The following is a 21,640-nucleotide window of genomic DNA, read 5'->3' on the forward strand; positions in this document are numbered from 1 at the left end:
GGACAAAGAAATAGAAAGTGTAATTCATTCTCTACAGTATTACAAAATGGACAGAACCTTTGTGATTTTATAATAGATGAATATCTTCCTTGATTGATATATAAATCATTTAGGCCAAGTGTCAGGCGCATGAAATCACTACGAAGCTTTTTACTACGTAAGTTGTATAGATACGACTCAGGTTCAAGTAAAGATTTAAACTCACGATAGCAATCATATCTTGAACTTTCATATAAAGATGAATGCCAGTCTTGTTTAAAGATATCAATAGCCCTGGTACGAAAGAGTTTGATAAATGCATTAACGTCGCCCAGGGTTTGGGATAGCCAAACAAATCCAAAGCCGTATCTAAACAAAAGAATACGAATACGGGTTGCCCAAGTATTTTTACCAATATTATCAAGATGGACAATCATATTGTAGGTTTTTTTGGGCAGACGATGTTCTGGCATATTTATTACTTTACACCAGTACTTTAAACCAAATTTTCTGTCTGTTTCACATCGGAAACGTCAAAACGTTTTGATGTTAGAAAGGTCACTTAAACCAGTCGTGACTTGTGTTTATTCATGCAGTTGAAATGAAAACCTTATTACAAAGTTTGTAAATGTCAGGAAAAATACTGTCTAATGAGCGACCCCTCGAGAACCGAAGGAGACTACAGCTGACATAGATCTATGTACAGTATACGTTGGTATGATGTATATGACAACGTGGGGTATTTATTTTGCAACATCAAGATAGAAAAGTTGATCTAGTTAAGGCGGTTGGTCGTTTTTGCCACATCTAGACTATACGAAATTTGCAGTAGACAAACATATCAATTTAAGACAAAAAAGAAATCTTATAGTTGATGATAGTTAATTATCTATCAAATCTGAAGGCATGAAAATGCAACATAAAATGTTTAGTGGGTTCAAATTGCAGAAACGGAGTTGTCTCCCGTGACTTCCTGTATGACGTCATTTGACATCATGACCCAAGCAAAATGGCGAAAGTAGATGTGTTTACTATGTGGAAACGTGACATGTAACCGTGAATGCACCTAACATTTCGAGCCCCTAGGTTCTGGCTATGAGCCAGAAACGAATTTTAAGACACTAGAAAATATGTCCGAAGAAAGAGACATTTTGAGTCTCACAGATGATGAAGACGAATTCGAAGAAGAAGCCCATGTCCCGGATAAACACGGCACGCTGAGCAAATGGACAAACTATTTACATGGTTGGCAAGATAGATATATTGTACTCAAAGATGGGACGCTTAGTTACTACAAGTCCGAAACAGAAACAACGTTTGGATGCCGGGGAGCCGTAAGCTTAGCGAAGGCCTGTGTAATCGTAAGTTTTCCAGTTTGAAATCAACAAGTGATAGAACACTTGATGTGTCGACATTATTCACGTGACTTGCAAGCAGATGCATGCACCGTGACTCTTGTCACTAGAAAGGGGCGTGGCACTGATTTGTTTCTCATAATCACCTTTTTCACGAAACAGATTTAATGTGACACATCTCAAAATCGTACCATCTAACTTACCTATGGCTATTATTAAATTAAATTAGACTAAACACTTCCATTTTTGATTTAATGATAATACGATTGTGAACACTTGGTGTAATGGTTCTATGTTTAGTGAAATATATCCTTAATGATTTGGTCAGTGGTGTTTAAGTCAGCTAGTTTGATAAAGCTGTTAAGTACTTTGATTAACATCAATCATGGTAACAAGTTTAATGTTAGGTGTAATCATTATAATTATGTTAATAGAGACTGTGTTTTAGTTTCACAATTTCAGCATGGAACATTTTCCTCTCATGTAGTAGGCTGTTAAGACATCCTCGCTCATGAATATCTGCATTGTGAAATGTAACATGGTACGAGACAGAATCGGCAGGAAATTTGTATGCATAACAGGAAGAGTTTTGTGTTAGTGATCCCTGAAAAGATATCCATGATAATTATTGTTCAGATGTAGAAATGGTGACTACATAATGCCGTAATGTTATGGAGGCAATTTCTGCTGATGTAAGTTAGCTTGACCTAATGAACAGAATGTCTGACCTTAGCTTGACTAGCTTGTATTACTGTTACAAGTACTGTGAGTGTGAATACGATCTTGTCATTTGTTGGTTTTATTATCTTGTATCATGACAGGAGGTCTTTTTTACACAACAGATAGCGGACAACAGACCAGATAAATCAGTGGAAAGTTATGATATTTACTGTCCTCATACGACTTGGGTGTCTGAGTCTTGTTTTTAATTAGCAGCATGTGGAGAATGGAACTGACTCGTGAAGCAAGCTGAGTTAATCCATTTAGCCACCTCTTTACCCTTAGATTACCACTTAGTATTTATTGCTTTCTTACCAAGTGATTATGACCTAATTATTTACCTTCTTGAGCAGTTGCCAGATTCTCTAAAAAACTAAATTCCATATAAAATTGTACAGATTTTACTCCATTTACACTGATTTGTCAACAGATATAGCTAACCCACACCTTAACTTGCAAGAGGTGTTTGATCAGAATTGGGTGCCTAACCTTAAATTATACAGTCGAGCACCGTTGTGTCAAACTCTGATAACTTGATATCTCGGTTGTCTCAATATAACATCTCGGTCCCAGCAAGATCCTTCATAATTTATCATTATTCAAGCTCTTTTAACTCGATATGGATGTCTTGATATTTTGGATATCTCAATATAATTTCATGGTCCCAACAAGCAAACTGACCATTTTAACATGATATTTGCAAAGAAACTCAATATTCACCTTCCTTGCATGGGCAAGTATCCCTCTGAACTGAGGTTGTTTCCACACGTTTACACACGGTGTGGCATGAGTCAAAGGGATGCGGTAGTGTAAACTAATTAGGGCTAATTGAGTTGAAGGTGTCACTTGTTTGTTATTTAATTAGGATTAATTAAGAAGGAATTAATTAGGAAGTACTCACTGTTACGAATAAACACAATTCATGATGACAGCTTATAGTTTCCAATCAAAACAAACTGAGAAGCATTTTGTTTTCTTTCATATTGATATGAAATGATATGCCCTGGTCGGATGGTGTTGGCTGTCTCGAATTTCGGATAATTCGATATTTTTTTCTTGGTCCCATGAATATCGAGACAGCGGTGCTCGACTGTATGATTGTTTGATAAGGAAGAGGTACCATAATAGAGCCAATGGTTGACCGTCGCCCGAAATACCTTAGTTGTGAGTGAGACGTAGACTAAAGCTTAGTCTCTTAATATATATAATTTTGATGGTAACAAACAAGCCCATTTATATTGAAAAGGACCCCAGGGAGACCAGAGATTCAGAACCTGAGGAAATCTAGACTTGCTCTATTTAGGGCTTTAGCACTGCAGAGAGGGCTAGGCAGTAGGTGATTCCTGCGTATTGGACGAAGAAATTTGATAAAGTACCCCCAAACTGAAATAGGGTGCGTCCTTGTGGACCCAATACAATTTTTTTCTGGGAAAGGACTTTCTGAGTTTGTAATAATATCCCATATTAAAATATATTCTGATTACAATCATTATTCTTTTATTAAATGGGAAGTGTCCATGATAATTGATTTCATGCAAATTGATGTACTTCCAATTTTGAAAATGGACTCCTCCCAAAATATTCCCCCTGGGGGTCCCCCAACCCTCTGGATCCGCCAATAAGATGGACATGTCTGTCATTCTCTTTGAATCTAACTGACTGTGCGGGTTCCATTTATGGTTAGGGGAGCAGTGGTGTAGCTTAGTAGTTAAAGTGTTTGTTTGTAATGTTAAAGACTCAACTCCCAGCATGGGTACATATCACATACCAAATTCATTCTATTTACAAATGATTTAGCACCATCGCTCTAAAAGCACCCCTTGGGCAGCTTTAAGACAAATCTGTATGTTATCCTTATGAAATGCCAAAAATATTGCCATGATTAAGTAAAAACAGCTTTGTAGAAAAAATATGTAACCATGGTGACTGCATAGAAACTATTACAGAAAACATTCTAGCTGAATGGATCTTTAACTAATTCTTTTCACTGCCTCTATATCTGTCAACAAATTTAACGTTTTTAGTGCATGGATTTTACCATTACTTACAAACCTGTGCTGTCAAGGGACACAAGGGCTCCAGATAAGGGCCATATCGGCGTATGTACGGATATAAAATAGGCACGATACGGTAGGAAATAATTTAGAACACTTAGCAGATACGCACCACAGCAATGGTGTACGGTCTTAGAATCATTTACAGACGAACGTTCTGAAGAAGTATTGTTTCATTGTTTATTGACCTGTTTACACAAGAGTAGCAAAGTTGTGGTGCATATATGAAATGGAACACAAGATTACTGATATTCCATAAAATTCCATTCAGTACTCTAAGTGTACTCTTATTGTTTTCCAGTACTCCCATATTGAAAATAGAAGGAGTACATACTCCTCATCATGAAAAATATCTGGAGCCCTGAGGGTACACCCAATAAATACTATCAAGGATTTGCTAGATATTCAAGAGAAATGAAATGGTGTAGTGTAGTTCAGACTTAATTACAGGGCCTTTTTATTCTGTGTAAAAAAAAATGATATCATGATTATTTTTGTATGTCAGTTAGGATGAAATAATATTTTGTCTGCTACTACTCTGCACATTTGTGTGCCAAGCACAAGCCTGTCTATAGTTTTGATGGCAAGAATAAGCTGGTGCATTACTGATAATTGATCATGTTTATTGTGCTTTGATTCATCTGTGAACAGATTGCCCTGATCATAGATATGCAAAACTACAGTCATTATCATGATTATGTTGTTATTTGTTTGAAAGTGGGTCACAGTCCAATATTAACTGATGCCTGCTATTGACTGTAACATGCATACACAGTATAAACATTCTCATGCTGATTTATGTTGTCTTGACATGCCACATGTGCAAGGCATGTTCTCTATCTATAAGTTGATGGTTGGGTGCCAAGATTGGTGTGACAGTTTAACTAATGACCTCAGATTCATTGGCAACACAAACATTGTCACGAGTAGGGCCCTTCATTCTTATTATTGAATAAGAGTATGAACATGATCAGTACCCAACAGGAAAAAGTATACTTTTTTTGAAGGATATATTATATATTGTAGCATCAGTCTTGTTAATGACCATAATGTTGATCTGCTTATCACTATGATGTTGGAAATATTAATGAGCTACCAGTACCACATGTTATGAGGGATTCTTGTGTATTTGCTTAGGTAATGTTGATGTGTAGGGAGTGGTTCATTTAGAAAGCCTGATTACTCTCATCATGATATCTAATCATTAGTGGTGGTCCGATTAATTGAAATAATCGAAGATTGGTCGCAATGACTAAATGACTGAGCAATCGGTCATGTTTTTTTCATAATCGAACACAAACAATTTTGGAACACTTGTTTGCATTAACAACATTTTTCAAAAGGTTGTTTTTGTCTGTTACAATTCATAAGTACTACAAGCTCTTTCCAAGTCATGATTGAATTTAGCTTAAAGATTCCAGAAATCTTATGTTCCTAACATACTAGTCATCCTTTAAAGATGTGAAATTTGTAAATGCATTTTGTGCAATTAACCACAAAAAACCAAAAGAACTACGTTTTTCTATATTTTTTGTGAATCAACAAACATAACCAGGAGAATTTGATAAATCTCGCTTACCAATTTTTTTCAATGATTGATCGGTTGGAATGAACCAATCATCAATTGTGAGATTTTAACCAATTCCCACACTACTAACCATGCTAATGTTGCCTTGTTATGCAGGTATCATCTCATCAGTAATGTATTGTTTGCTGGTTGCAGTTATTGAAGAGCAAGGTTTTTAATTGGTGGTAGGCTGAATGTACATGGTATTTGTACTACACTATCGTGGCAGGTGACATTGGTCATCTGATAGGCCACAGGCAATGCCTCAGTAAAAAGGTATGCAAAAACCGCATACAAGTCTTCGTGTCCTGGCTGCCACAGGAGCTGAGCGATTGGTACTGATTATGCTGATACATCTTGAATAAAACCCCTCATCAGGCTTGACCTGGGTTAGAATGGGTCTTCAGTAACCCATGCTTGTCGTAAGAGGCGACTAATGGGATTGGGTGGTCAGGCTCGCTGACTTGGTTGACATATATCATCATATCCCAATTGAGTAGATTGATATTCATGCTGTTGATCACTGGATTGTCTGGCCCAGACTTGATTATTTACAGAATACCGCCATATAGCTGGAATATTGCTGAGTGCAGCATTAAACTAAACTCATTCACTCACCATGCTCACTGGCCCCATAAAATGTTTAGGTTCGGTTTTATTCCACAAGACCACATCTGGCTAAGTGTGAGCCATGGTTACATTCTCTAAAACATGTTAAAAAGGCTGACCAGCCTTGTTTGTGGATATGTAAACATTAGCATTTTAATAACAAATCTGATAATCTAATTTGAGCCTACCCTTCTTTCTAATCATGCTGATAGACATCAAAGCATGCCAAAACCGTATTTTAATTGTAATCATGTAAGTCATTATTATCAGATAATTGATCTGGGTCAGAATCAACAAGTTCAAAGGGGAACGTTATACATGGTGTAGTACACTTAGGGATATACATTATCCTTTATCATGCTATATGCTTATTTATACCACGTATACACAGACACAATGTACTTTGATCATGGTGAATATGGGTCCACTCTTCATCATGTTACATCTTTAGAAGCCTTCTTCATCATTTTCAGAAATGCACTTAAGTTGTTATTAGGTTGACATGTCAGAGAACAAGGAAACATTAAGTTCAAATGTGTACTATATTTTCAAAACATGACGTTTGATATCTTGAGTGTGTCTATGAGCAACATTCTGCAAACTCCAGTGTTAATGTTGTAGTTAACCTGAATAGTTCCAGGTGAAACACAGCTGGCTCGGTAAACTCTCACGTAGATGTCCCTTTGATGTGAGCAAGTGGTGTTGTGGATCACAAGTCACAGTAAATAACCTGTGAACACTTCCTCTTGGTCACTGTAACAGCGACCCATGAATATCCAGGTTATAATTGGTCTTCAGTAACCCAAGCTTGTCGTAAGAGGTGGCTGACAGGGTTGGGTGTTCAGGCTCGCTGACTTGGTTGACACATGTCATCGTATCCCATTTGTATATTACAATGCTAATGCTGTTGATCACTGGTTTGTCTGGTCCAGACCCGATTATTTACAGACCACTGCCATATAGCGGGAATATGGCTGAATGCAGTGTTCAACGTCAGTCAGTGGTCGGTAACACATAAGTGTAACAAGAGTACCTGGCCACAGCTGTTGGACATAGTCTCTGCTAAGGCCACATTTACCATGCTTACCACACCATATCCAAGTATGTCTTGCCATGGTCTTGGTATACCATTGACAATGTGTTGTCCATCATCTGTCCACATCATCTTCAAACTGCTTTAACAAAGGGAAGCCTAAAACTTTGCAATAACGTTTAGCATCACATTCATATGATTACAATGTTAAAAGAGATAGATAAATCTTATCCTGCAAGTCCTTGGAATCTCAAATATTGGAACTATTGGTTCTGACAATGGTAGCAGCAATACATTAGGATTCAGATTTGTTCATTGCCCTAAAATGAAAAGTAATCTTTTAAAATAGTTCTATAAGTATTCTTAAACAACTGTCTTTCCAATCTCTCAGAAGCCATTGAACTCAAGATGTGTAAGCATAAAATAAACATTTGATTTATGGATGAAATACTTTAGTTCTTTTGTGCACATGGAACTGATTGCTCTAGGAATCAGAAAACTTGGATCACTGTTGATGTGATGTGTAAACTAGTATGGCTGATTATTGGGAACATTTTCTATAATAGCCCACACAGTTGCAGTAGCAGTTCGATAGCTGTCACCTGTTGCAACAGGATTGTGATCTACAAGGCAAGCATCATATAAGAAATATATTGTGACACATAACCCATTTTTATTACAAAGTTAACATGGTTAAGGATCATGCATGCTCTGATAATGTGCTTCGATCAGGGTCGTGTTATTGACGTGATATGTAAATTAGCATTGATTTTGAAGGCTTGTCGAGAGGAGTCATCTTATACGTGGGGTTGGACTATATGCAGCGATATATATATTTGAAGGCTTGATAATTACATTAACCTATGTAATAGATTGACTCTAGTATTACTGACAACCATTGAGACAGCCTTTTTTTCTCCATACTCTCACCAAAGTTGAGCAGGTCTGATCTGAATTCATAATCCTTGCTAACCAACCACCCAGGCAGATCTGAAATTCACATGATATAGGTATTATATACTCCTAGTAGCTATTGAAATTATTGATTTTTGTGCACACCACTGACAATATTTAAGATTTCTGTTGACACAGTACTGTTGTAGGCAAACAACTGCAGTAGTTTGTAGGGGTGGGTATTGCAGAGAATTTTCATATTGCGATGAGAAAGCATATATTGTGATATGTATTGCAATATATTGCAAGAAGTTTTTTAAACATAAAACTACTTACGATCGAGTTAATGCTTGATTTGTAAAGCAAAAAAACACACAAAATTTCTATGTTTGATTAAGCTTTAATAAAAACTTCTAATCATGACAAAATAAATAAATGTAAACTTTTTCAACCCAAAATGCTGCCATACTGAAGCCTTTGCCCTAGTATTGGGCACCATAATAAATTGTTTGTTGTTTGGGGTCGCCATTTTACAACAAACGCATGACTTCCAGTGTGAAAAACAGCAATATCCGAAGATTTCTGAGTGTTATGAAGTTTTCCGAATGCATGTCAAAATACTGGTTTTCCATCAGCGTATCACAATATGTATAGTTTTCATGTCTGAACCGGTAAATACCGGTAAACCGGTTATATTGCACAGCCCTAGTAGTTTGATATATCTCTCTTCTAGGTACTAGTAACACAGTGGTTTTATAAACTGAAACTGTCCACTTCAGTAACATGAAGTAGAATTGCTGTATTGGCAGAAAATGCATCGAAGGCACTGGATTACCAGGAAGCAGCTTATCAAAACATGTCCCAAATAAAATTGATCTTGCAGTAGAAAACACAATGTGTTTAAACATAGATGAAGCTAATTATCCTGACAATAAGCTGATAATAGTCCTCGGGCCATTACCATGTGATTACCTTGATTACAGGTAGTGTTTCATGTGGAGAAATCAACATACACAAGGATGTAAATCAATATATGGACTGGCATGTCAATTGTCAAACTTTATGTGGGGTGCTTTCAAAGATTACTTATATATTTTTTTTGTAGGTTGGTGGATAATATAGACAAGAAAATACTTCTTGAATGCATTTTCTTTGAGAAGCCTAAAGGCTCTGAGAGCTTTTACCTATGGCAGGATGAGAGCACTACAATAGTACATGGACATCATATTTAGATTAAGAAATAAGCATTTGGAAATAGAATGCAGAAGAACTCCTCATATGTGGAAAGTTTGGGTACAGGAGGATATTTATGTGAAATGAAATGAAATGTATATTGCAGAAAATGCTTCTTTTGTAGAGAAATCAGGTTTCGGATCCGTACAGTGAATGTCATTTACCAACAGGGCAAAATACTCAGTATTGTATCCCACTCACTGGACTATAACTGTGCTTGACAATGAACTCAAACTTTATGGATAACAACTTCTTTATTTTGTGAGTGCGACGTGATACAGATTCTTGTACCGTTGTGAAGCAGGAATGTTATCTGTTGACAAAGGTACAAGAATCTGTATCAAAACATCACACCAATGAAATAAAGAAGTTGTTATCCATAAAGTTTGATTTCATTGTCAAGCACGGTTATCTTGTACTTCCCAGCTTCTAAAATGCCACTAGAAGAAGTTATGTTTGACAATTGTAGTTTTGCAATTCATCACCCTGGCCCTCGGCAAACATTAGAGACATGGGTATTGTGTGATTGCAGTGTTAATATGATCATGTCATTAGACTTACTACCAATGAAAAATGTTCGTGGTATATTGGGACTGATGTTTACTTTCTGTTTTATGAAGTTTATTAAATAATTCATTGAGTAGTGGAAGCATCTGCTAAATGATTCAGATGTCTGTGAATTTGTTTATCCAGACAATATTTGAGGAAGGTTACCGTCCTGATAAGCAAGGTTATCACAGCTATCAAGATGAAAGTTTGTGCAGAGGAGATTACCTACTTTTATACACCACCATCTGCACACTTCATGTTTTCTAGGGCCATTTGTTGATGATCTTGCTAATATAAGAATACATTACTTCTCAGAAACCCCTTTGCTAAATGGGGTAGTAACTTTACCAATGTTTAACATGGTTATTTCACACTGATTAATCTGCCCTCCCATCAAGCACATCACAGTAAACTGGTGCACCAAGTCTGCAGGCGATAAGAATGATACACCTGTATATGGTCTACAGGTGATATCAGTTGGTGCAGGTGATACACCTGTATATGGTCTACAGGTGCAGGTGGTACACCTGGCTATGGCATATGGGTGTTACAGGTGATGCACTTGGCTATATGACTATGAGTATATCCTAATGGTGATTATGGTGGTACACCTGGCTATAGCCTACAGATGATACAGGTGAAAAATGGCTTTGGCCTACTATACATCCTATGGGATATATAGGTAATGTACCTGGCTATGTCCATCTTGCTATGTCCAACAGGTGATACATTATTGATACACCTGGCTATATCATATGGGTGTTATGGGTTATATACCTGGCTGTGTCCTAAAGGTGATACAGATGATACACTTGGCTATGTCCTAAAGGTGATACAAGTGATACACCTGACAATGTCATACAGGTGATATAGGTGGTACACCTAGCTATGTCCTAAAGGTGATACAAGTGATACACCTGGCTATGTCGTACAGGTGATACAGGTGGTACACCTAGGTATGGCATACAGGTGATATCAGTTGTACATCTTGCTAGAGGTGATACAGGTGATACAGGTGATGATACACCTGGCAGTGCTATACAGGTGATGCAGGTGGTACACCTAGCTAATGCATACAGGTGATACAGGTGATACTAATTGTACATCTGGCTATAGGCTAGAGGTGATACAGGTGATACACCTGGCTATGTCCTACATGTGATGTAGTTAGTAGGGGCGTTGGGGTAGCCTAGTGGTTAAAGCGTTCGCTCGTCACGCCGAAGACCCGGGTTCGATTCCCCACATGGGTACAATGTGTGATGCTGATTTCTGGTGTCCCCCGCCATGATATTGCTGGAATATTGCTAAAAGCAGCGTAAAATTAAAAACCATACTCACTGTAGTTAGTAAACCTGTCTATTGTCTCTGAGTGTGGCGATGGGGTCATGTCATGACCATTGGAGACTAGACAAGATAACCAGTTTATTACTATCAGCATGATCAGCAGATAACCCTATTTGATATGGTTTTGATAACAGACAGATTTATTTGGTATTTGTTTACACATCAATTGGTTGAGCTGAGAATATGGTAAAGGTATCAACAAGTTATTGTGTTTGTTTACTCAAGAATTGTTTTGCCTTCTTGGAGGTATAAACATAAAACAAGTGTGCACTCTTTATGGTTTTGCCTCAAGTCAATTCCAAACTTGTTGATGCCTTTACTATTTACTCTTTACCAAGTTTCTAAATGGGTATGAAACATGCACTGTGTGCCAATACATACCGACAAATTATAGTGCGATTTCTATATTTGTCAGTACCTGAACTGGGTACAACCTGGCTTATACATTTGGCTGCACCATCATTATGGTTGCACCACAAAATAATGTCACTGGTTCTAATAAGTAACATAAATACTTGTTTAGCAATTTTCATAACAAGTACTCAGTGTCAGAGACATTCAACAGAACCAGATCCCATGATGATAAATGATGAAGGATTCTGTTTCAGTTTTGCATTACCTTTATCAAATCTCAATTTTATGATTATTTATTTGACTGACTCCATCACTGGATTTTTGGTTACGCTTATCACCACTGGATTTATCAGGGGCCAACAGTATCGGCAGATTGAGACTGTGATGTAGTGTAAAGTGCACCTGATCAGAAAAATGATTTCAGCGACGATTATTTCTTCATACTCGTGATACTTTCATTTAAGTTGTTTTTGAAAAGTTTGGCCCGGCTTAGATCTACTTATCACCTTTTCATTCCTGTAGTCGAAAAGTCATGGAACCATTCTGGATGACATATAGCACAGTGAACCCTGACCTGCCATTAAATGTCATTCAATGTGTGCTCTCAACACCAGTTTCGCACAACAAACACACACAAGAATCTGCTTCCTAACTGATTTATGAGTACACAAATGTTTCTCCTTGTAACATGGGTGAAACATATTACTTCCCGTCACTTACTTCCCAATTAAAACACTCGACGACAGCTATTCGTTGGTTTCACATTAATTTTCGACTCACTGTGCGCATGCGTAGAGCGTGTAAAAATATCCACTGGTCAACTTCCGGTTTGGTTGTATTACCGATAGTGTAAACACACTCATAAGATGTTGGAGGATTTATTGTTACCTGCATCGGGTGCAACCTGTTACTGAAGGTAACCTCCACCAGCCATGTTTAACACGCACCAGTGCAGGTTGTAACTAGCGAAATCGCACCCTGTTTATTATTCTGTACGAAAACACTTCCTTTAGTGCAAGTTATCCAGTTAAATGAGTCATCAAACAACAGAGCTTCAAGCATGGATCAGGGGCGGTGGGGTAGCATAGTGGTTAAAGCGTTTGCTGAAGACCTGGGTTGATTCTCCACCTGGGTACAATGTGTGAAGCCCATTTCTTGAGTCCCCTGTCGTGATTTTGCTGGAATATTGCTAAAGTCGGTGTAAACCCCAACTCACTCAAGCATGGCTCCATTTGATCCACATATCACTAAAATCAACCAAAATGTTGCAGTACAGCAAAACCAGGAACTGCTTCTGACATGTCCACTACCTTGTCTGTGAAGGACCTGATACCATTGTAGGGAGCTTTGGAAACATGTCTGAGTGAGTGAGTGAGTGAGTGAGTTTAGTTTTACGCCACACTCAGCAAAATTCCAGCTATATGACGGCAGTCTGTAAATAATTGAGTCTGGACCAGACAATCCAGTGATCAACAGCATGAGCATCAATCTGTGCAATGGGGAACCGATGATATGTGTCAACCAAGCCAGCGAGCCTGACCACCCGGAAACATGTCTGAACACAAGAAGGTCACTTCAGTATGTTCACAGTTCGTAACTAATCCATTTCTGGTGTCCCCCGCCGTGATATTGCTGGAATATTGCTAAAAGCGGCGTAAAACCAAACTCAGTCAGTCAGTCGTAACTAGTCTGTAGTCAAAGTCTAGAAAACTGCTTTGGTCTAGTGAGCTCAGCTATTAATAGTTTTAACAGTTCACAGAATAGCACCATATGGTACTGAATATTATGCTTAGAGCCAAACTGATTAAATTGGGCAAGTAGTGGAAATGTTTCGAGCACAGACTGTGAGCATAAAGATGAAATGTGGGACTTAGTGTTGGATCAAGCTGGCTTTGTAGTCCTGAAAGGTTTTCAACAGAAAAAATATAATCATAGTGGTGATATAATAGAATTAGTTAATATAAATGCATGCAAAACAGGCAGAGTCTTATGTTCCAATATCCATTGATTGTGTGTTAATTCTTGTTTGTATCATCATGGCCACGATGACCATCTGTTGTGTTACACTGCTGGGGCTGTGTGAAGATCTGTATGAGCTGGTGGATGAGTTGGGGATAGCCGTAGCCATCCTTGGAGTCCTAATGTATTCATAGATGTTGTGGGCGGTGGGGTAGCCTAGTGGTTAAAGCGTTGGTTCGTCACGCCGAAGGCCCGGGTTCGAATCCCCACATGGGTACAATGTGTGAAGCCCATTTCTGGTGTCCCCCGCCGTGATGTTGATGGAATATTGCTAAAAGCGGCGTAAAACCAAACTCAGTCAGTCAGTCATAGATGTTGTTTGCTGAAACAGTAAGATTTGGCAGCTGATTGCTGATTTCTATGTTAATACATGTATGTACCAACATCGAATATGCAATGACTTTTGCGTGCTGGTGATTTGGGACCTCACTCAGTGTGGGTTTGAATCCCGGATGGACTTCACCCAAACAGTACTAGAATTTGTACTTTTCCAAGTGTAGTCCAGATATAACATTTGCTTGCCGAGACAATAAGATTTGGCATCTTACCAGCAGACTTTAATGGTTGTATGTACCAACATGGCTGAAACAATAAGACTTGGCAACTTATCAGCTAACGTCTATGCCAGTATTTACCAAATGTTGCCAAAACAATACGACTTGGCAAGGAATCAGCTCGATTCTATGTTAATCCCTACCAAACATTGCTGAATCAATATGACTAGCAACAAATCAGTTAACTTCTATGTGACTTCTAATGTTTGCTGAACTTGCTGAAATATTTAACTATGTTAATCATGATTAAAAAGGCATAACTGTTCATCATCACGTCATGTAGGAAATCAGTAAGTTTGACTAATATTCACATAAGGCCAGACCAATTCTTTTCTTGATTTACAGAATTTTGTCTTCAGAAAACCTAAAGGCAGGAGGAAAAAAGATCACCAGTCAAACCCAAAAGCCACACAAGTTTTTCAAGGCATTGTTTTTCAACTTCACACTTGCTGAGATGCTCGAAGCACTGATTTCTACCTCAAATATTGTTAGATAATGCAGTTTAAAGTCTCTGAGAACAGATACTGGTGTTTCAGTGTCCAACAAACTGCCTTTTGTAGTCGAAGTCTCCTTCCCGTATTAGGATTTTATTTTTTAAGCGGGGAACATTTTCAAAAAAATTCTTTCTTGAAAAATGTGACTGGTGGATCTGTAAAACAAGAAATAAAATTTGTCTAGCCTAATCATGATAATAGCAAATAAAATACTATTTTCTGTGATTTTGCTGGAATGTTGCTAAAAGCAAGTGTAAAACTAAACTCACTCACATCCTTTTCATCGTGTTTCATGTCACCCCCATCCATATTCCATCATGATTGTATAGCCATTGTATCAAATGACTAGTGGTGTTCCGATTAATTGAAATAATCGAAGATTGGTCGCAGTGACTAAACGACCAAGCAATCGATCATGTTTTCTCATAATTGAACACAAACAATTCTAGAACATTTGTTTTCATGAACAGTATTTTTCACTAGGTTGGTTTTGTCTGTTACATTTCATAAGCACTACAAGCTCGTTCCAAGTCATGATTGAATTTATCTTAAACCTTTAATTGACTTAAATCGACCTTTTTGACAACAGTGCACAATTCTTTGAGCGAAATTTCAACCAATTGTCTGGCGTCATATGAGGAATAGCTTTGAGGGCCAATGCAGAATTCATCTACATTTTAGGGGTTAAATTATCTTGTTTACAGGCTTGTATAAACCTGAAATCATTGACAATTGTTGTGGAAAATGAAAGCTATATGTTCTCACAATCTACTGTCATTTAATTTTGTCTCCTGCTTTGCCTAGTTTCGAGTTACAACTTGTTTTCATAGACGATTCTGTCAAAATCGATTGGTGTCGTTAGGCCCTATTTGTATAATGACTGATCCAAATTGATCCCATTTCTGTGTTTTTTTACCTCGATATTTAATCATGTCATGTAAAAATCTGTTTGTATTCTCAAAACAGTGTCGGCCCATAAGTTTTCACCTTACACAGCGGAATTGTCAAAAGGTAGTGTTTATGTATGTAGATTTACTAATCTATACTGAATACACTCTGTACGTGTCGGTGTCTGCGTAAAAACAACGTCCTTCTTTCAAAGGATTAACTGGCAATACATTGATTGATTGCCCATTATTGGCTAACTAAATTACTGTTTTTAAAGAAAGGCGGACATTATGCAATTGGTTGCCATGTGTGCTATCTTGGGTGACCAATGAGACTATACACCAATACCTGACCAAAAGATTTATCACTTTTAGGTATATTAAACTGTTAAAAGACACATCATTTGGAAAAGTTTTGTGGATATTGATGGATACATTCCTCGATACAAGGTAATGGCCTGATATTGTTCCTATAACTTTAATCTGTTTTAATTTTAATATTTGCATTTTTTTTTTATTCATTTGTAAGTAGCATTCAACAGAATCATTGTTTTCGCCGTGAAGTGTAATGAGACAGACAACATGCACTAGGGTGTGTGTGCGAATTATGATTCACATTGGCAAGCTATAAAATGTCTAGATATTACAGTTCTGTTATAAATTCACTATAAGTATCAGCAGATCGTCTGCTTTTATTTAGTTTCAAAATGCATACAAGTATGATAATAAACTAATTAGGATTATAAGACCAAATATAAAGGCATACATTGACTAGTATCTACATACTGGTGAGTGGACATTAACCATGGGAATGTAGCAAGAAATTTATCGTGCAGTATTGTGACTTCGACCCCACCTTGCTTCGTGGAAGAAATCGTTATGTTATAAGTTGTGTCATGCAAAATCCCTTTGGTTATGATTCCAATACATATTTAACTTCTGAGTAGAAAGTAGTCTTGATTTTCTAACTTGATGAAAACAAACCATAATCTCATTAATTCTAACAGATTTTTTACGATTTTTAAAATGGCGGCGCCTGTGAACATCCGCCAGTCTGAGGATAAATGGTATTTAGGTTTGTTTTCCCGAGTTACAAAATCAAAACTACCTTTCTACTGGTAATAAAAATGTATTTTATTGATAGCCAATAGGATTTTGCATGACATAACTATAACATAACAATACTCGATGAAGCGAGGTACAATATAATACTATACTTATTTTGCCGCACAAAAAAGTCGTTATGCAAGTTGTTTCATGGAAAATCTTTATGGTAATCAATCATATATATACTGTAAGCGTAATTGACGTGGTGCAATTTTAGACGGAATTGACGGTTTAGACTACATCAGGCGGTCAATTATTGGCGCCAATCAGTAATTGCGGAACTGCCAGCTGTCTCTTTGGCGCCACTAATAGCAGTGAAAACAAACAGAGTGGCTTAACCTGTCAGGCAAGATTTATTGCTTACTCACAGGAAATCCTATCTGTGCGATATACTAGTACACAGTAATCTGTTTACTCGGAAGAGATGAAAAACACATCAGTCTTATGTTCGAATTCTAGCGATCTGGCCGAATTAACTTATACTGTATATGAAGCTCTTTGTGATTTCAAACAAGCGGGTTGTTGTGAGATGAGATGATTGAGTGTTAAGTGACTATTACGGCTTCATGATGTACTGGTGAATAAAATCTTAATGAATAAATAAAATACTGCTGTATTATTTCTTTCCGAGTGGTTTTCACGGTAATCTTTTGTATCAAACCATGTCATGTGACCAATTTCCATGGCCACAACACACATTGCTGTTTTAAGCTAATTCGTGATGGGATTTGGCTCATTATTTAATTATGTTTTGGGAAATCCATTACAGCGACAGTTAAGTATGATCACTATCAGTCATTTTAAGATTCCTGTTGATTTCTGTCTTCAAAGCGTGATGTGTTATGGTAACAACTCAGGCGAGCGTGGCTAGACTGAATGAATGACAGGTTTATTACAAGCGGTGTATAAATTTTCGCACTAAAATGTTTTTCTTGTGAAAATAAAACCTCTTGTGAGAAATATATCGTTTACAGTAACAATTTCTCTTGTGGCGAAGGTGGGTGATCAATATAATACTACTTACAATATTATTGTTACGCCGACCACAACCTCACTTCGAAGAAATCGTTATGTTACACAAGTTGTTTCATAGAAAATCTTTATGGTCATCAATCATATGCATATTTTACCACAACTAGTAAGTAGTTTTGATTCTTTAACTTCCGTGAAGCGATCTGAACACAAGTAAGATATCGTTTCAGGCTTCCTAGCGCTTCGCCGCACTCCACAAACATAACCCATTTAGCACGAACTTCTGCGGGTCCTGTGGAAATCTGTGCATGGTGACACCATCGCCCGGCCCTAGCAGCAATTGGCGACAAAGCAGCGATTTGGCATGTCATCGTTGATGTCGAGAAATCATCAAAATGATGGCGTGCTACACATTTCTATACAACTAACTGAAAATCGTTCCTCATATGGCGTCACTGCAGTGCTCTGGCGACAGAGTTACGTAACCTGTCTGTGGTTTTTCGTTGGCGAGTGAGAGGAAGCAGGCGACGACTTTTGGCAACTTTTTTGCTTTCGGTATTAATTAACCACACATTTTTTAAGAATGAATTTGGTGGTCTGCATAAGACTAACCACAAATCTTTCATATGTAATGGTTAAAAGAGTAACAAAAAACAAAGTTTATTGGTTCATTAAAGACTCTAAGAAATTTATGTTCCTCCATACTAGTCATCCTTTAAAGATGTGAAATTTTGCCCCAAACAACCCCCAAGAACTACATGTTTTTTTCCTTATTTTTTTGTGCATTAACACATTTCATAAATGACGCTAACCAATTATTTTCGATGATTGATTGGTTGTAATGAACCAAACATCAATTATGAGATTTTAACCAATTCCCAACACTACAAATGACATGGAGCTGTTATTTTAGACTGCTTAAAATGGCACAATGCAAAAAAGGTCTGTCTGATCAAATTATACTCATGGATGATAAGATATATTTGAGGAGTTAATGATACAGATATGGAGATATCATGCCTGAAGCACATCTACAGTGGTGAATTGGTCCAGGCTACTTTAAAATTGGGTATGGTTTATAGATGGTAGAAGTGAGATTTAATGAGCTGTATGATGTATTCAGTGAACGGTATTGTTGTTACTCTATGATAAGCCACTAAAAGATTTCTGTATTCTCCTTACAAATTTAATTTAAAGATAGAAGTGAGATTTAATAAGCTGTATGATGTAGTCAGTGAACGATATTGTTGTTACTCTATGATAAGCCACTAAAAGATTTCTGTATTCTTCTTGTTAATATCACTTAAGTTAATTTGTACATTTCAGCCCCATCAGTTTGATGAGTGTCGGTTTGACGTGAGTGTCAATGACAGTTTGTGGTACCTACGGGCAACCCATGAAGATGAGAGGCAACAGTGGGTGGATGCTATTGAGCTACACAGGGTAAGAGACAAAGTGATAAAGTGCTGAATTTGTATGTCTTGGTTAATGGATACACTGGACATAAAATCAGAATTGTGGATGGAATAATCATTCCTGTTTAAAGCTTTGCTACCCATCCTGATCATAATGAAAATAATGTGCCCCAGGCAATGTGTGACTTTGTTCCCATGTAAAATGATTTAATCACTATAAACAGGCTTCACAAAAATGCCAAATTTGAGGTTTTGTCGCATCAGTGTTTACGATACCAGTGTTTTCATGTGAAGTTGTTATTTCATTCTGTTTCAATTACCAGCCCAACATTACCAGAGTAAAAGAAAAGGCTTGATGATACTTACAAAACATATAGTGTTAGCATGGTTAAAGTAGAGCCTGCATGTGTTTGTGTCAGCTTCCTTTAGTAGTGGTATCATTTCAAATCTCAGATACACTGTGAGAGTTAGTGTTAGTAATGTTACATACCAGGACCCGTGAAGATATGAGTTAGATATGATCTTCAGCAATCCATGCTTGTCGTAAGAGGCGACTAACGGGATTGGGTGGTCAGGTTCGCTGACATGGTTGACACATGTCATCGTATCCAGTTGTGCAGATTGATGCTCATGCTGTTGATCACTGGATTATCTGGTCCAGATTTGATTATTTACAGACCACTGTAATATAGCTGGAGTATTGCCGAGTGTGGCGTAAAGCTAAACTAACTCACTCACTGTATACCACTTCTGTGGTCTAGTGGGGCGATGGGGTATCCTTATGGTTATCAAGTTTGATTGCCCACATGGGTACAACGTGTGAAGCCCATTTCATGTGTCCCCTGCCATGATATTGTGAGAATATTACTTACTCACTCTGTGGTCTAGTGGATTCAGAGTCCGCTCTGAGAGTCAAAGGTCTGTGGTTTGATCCCCTGTCACCAGATCCAAATACATTCATGGCACTTGTTGTTACCCTGACTGGTCCCCCCTCGGCATTAAGGGGATAAAAACTTTGGTCCTCTCTTGATCAGTTTCAGTGTCCATGTCCAAGTTTTCCATGTTTAACCATAGCACTAAACTGGCACTAGTCTGGTGTTGTGGTTGTTACTATGTATGTGCTGTGATCATAAACATGACATTAAACCCTGTTTGACCTCACCTCAGTGGTGTTGTACACCAGTGTTTTATACCATAGTCCGTTTGCCTCAAAAGCGGACCGATGAATTGCAATGTAACTCGAAAACTAATAAACATAACATACTCAATGAAAAGCTGATCATAATCAAAACATCAGACCAACTCTGTGATTTGTTTGCAGAATTTATGTCCTAAAATTAAAAAAGTTGTTTAACAAACTATCATTAAAATTTTGACACAGTTCACTATTTGTTACGAGGGAGGAGTGCAGAGAAAGGGACAGCCAGGTGTTCGAGAAACACGTGCACAAGTGCCCACAAAGTTATTGATTCATTAACCTGTGCTGCACCGTCTCCATCCTTTCTCGCACACCTGGCTGTCCCTTTCTCTGCACTCCTCCCTCGTAACAAATAGTGAACTGTGTCAATATTTTAATGATAGTTTGTTAAACAACTTTTTTATTTTTAGGAAATAAATTCTGCAAAAACCTCACGGCGTTGGTCTGACGTTTTAATTATGATCAGTGTTTCATTGAGTATTTTATGTTTATTAGTTTTCGAGTTAGATTGCAATTCATCGGTCCGCAGACTATAGCTGCCTATCACTGTTCAAGTCGTCCAGACTCGATTATTTACAGACCGCCGCCATATAGCTGGAATATTGCTGAGTGCAGCGTAAAACTAAACTCACTCACTCACTGTTCAAGTCTGGACGAGAAATGTCAGTGGTTGATAACATGGTTGAGCTTGGGCAAACATTAGACAGATAGGACCAATTTTCATTTATTTTTCAGCAAGCCGAATCCGGGGTATGGAAGCGAGAACAATCTGCGGCGCCATGGCTCCATGTTGTCTCTTACCTCTGGCACCAGCCTCTCCACGGCATCGGCGTCATCATTCAAGGTAAACACTTTGATAATGTACACAATCTGCTTGTCACACTCTTATTTAAACCACTATCACAAAGCACATGTTATGCTGTCTGTGATGTATACCAAGAATCACAATACTTGGGGGAATGTATGCGACACCACATGGCGACTCGTCTTTCAGTCAGGTTGATATTATTTCAGTTGACCCAAGTAATATATATGCGACTACATATGTGACTTGCCTTCAAGCAAGGCTGGCATTGAGTCAGTTTGAGGTAATATATTTGTGACAGTATTTGTGACCTTTCATGTATTGAGGTTGGCATTGTTTGAGTTGACTGGAGTTATTATATATACATTAGATATGTGACAGTACATATGACAGATCAGGAGCTTGATTTGGTTTGAGTTTGAAAGTTATGTGAAAATGACAGCACATTTTGTCCTCCAGTGGGCTTAATAATGTAGTAGTTGATTCAATGTACTTTAC

At 37.7% G+C, this 21,640-nt stretch overlaps 1 protein-coding gene and 1 long non-coding RNA gene across 2 annotated transcripts in view; both read left to right on the plus strand.

The window, feature by feature from the left end:
* The first annotated feature begins 971 nt into the window (after nt 1-971).
* The window catches only part of LOC124256525 (ceramide transfer protein-like), a 30,953-nt gene continuing 10,284 nt past the window's right edge, over nt 972-21,640 (plus strand). The window contains 4 exon segments of the mRNA XM_046690512.1: nt 972-1,340; nt 19,051-19,167; nt 21,073-21,084; nt 21,086-21,181. Of these exon segments, the coding sequence (XP_046546468.1) occupies nt 1,110-1,340; nt 19,051-19,167; nt 21,073-21,084; nt 21,086-21,181 (456 nt within the window). The 5' untranslated portion in view covers nt 972-1,109.
* Nucleotides 2,961-10,011, plus strand: LOC124256526. The gene is made up of 3 exons (XR_006892944.1): nt 2,961-3,146; nt 7,328-7,329; nt 10,000-10,011. It is a non-coding gene; the product is annotated as an uncharacterized LOC124256526 (long non-coding RNA).

The sequence above is a fragment of the Haliotis rubra genome, unplaced genomic scaffold (genome assembly GCF_003918875.1).
Source record: "Haliotis rubra isolate DU_JTF1 unplaced genomic scaffold, ASM391887v1 Scf63, whole genome shotgun sequence".
Classification (NCBI taxonomy): Eukaryota; Metazoa; Mollusca; class Gastropoda; order Lepetellida; family Haliotidae; genus Haliotis; species Haliotis rubra.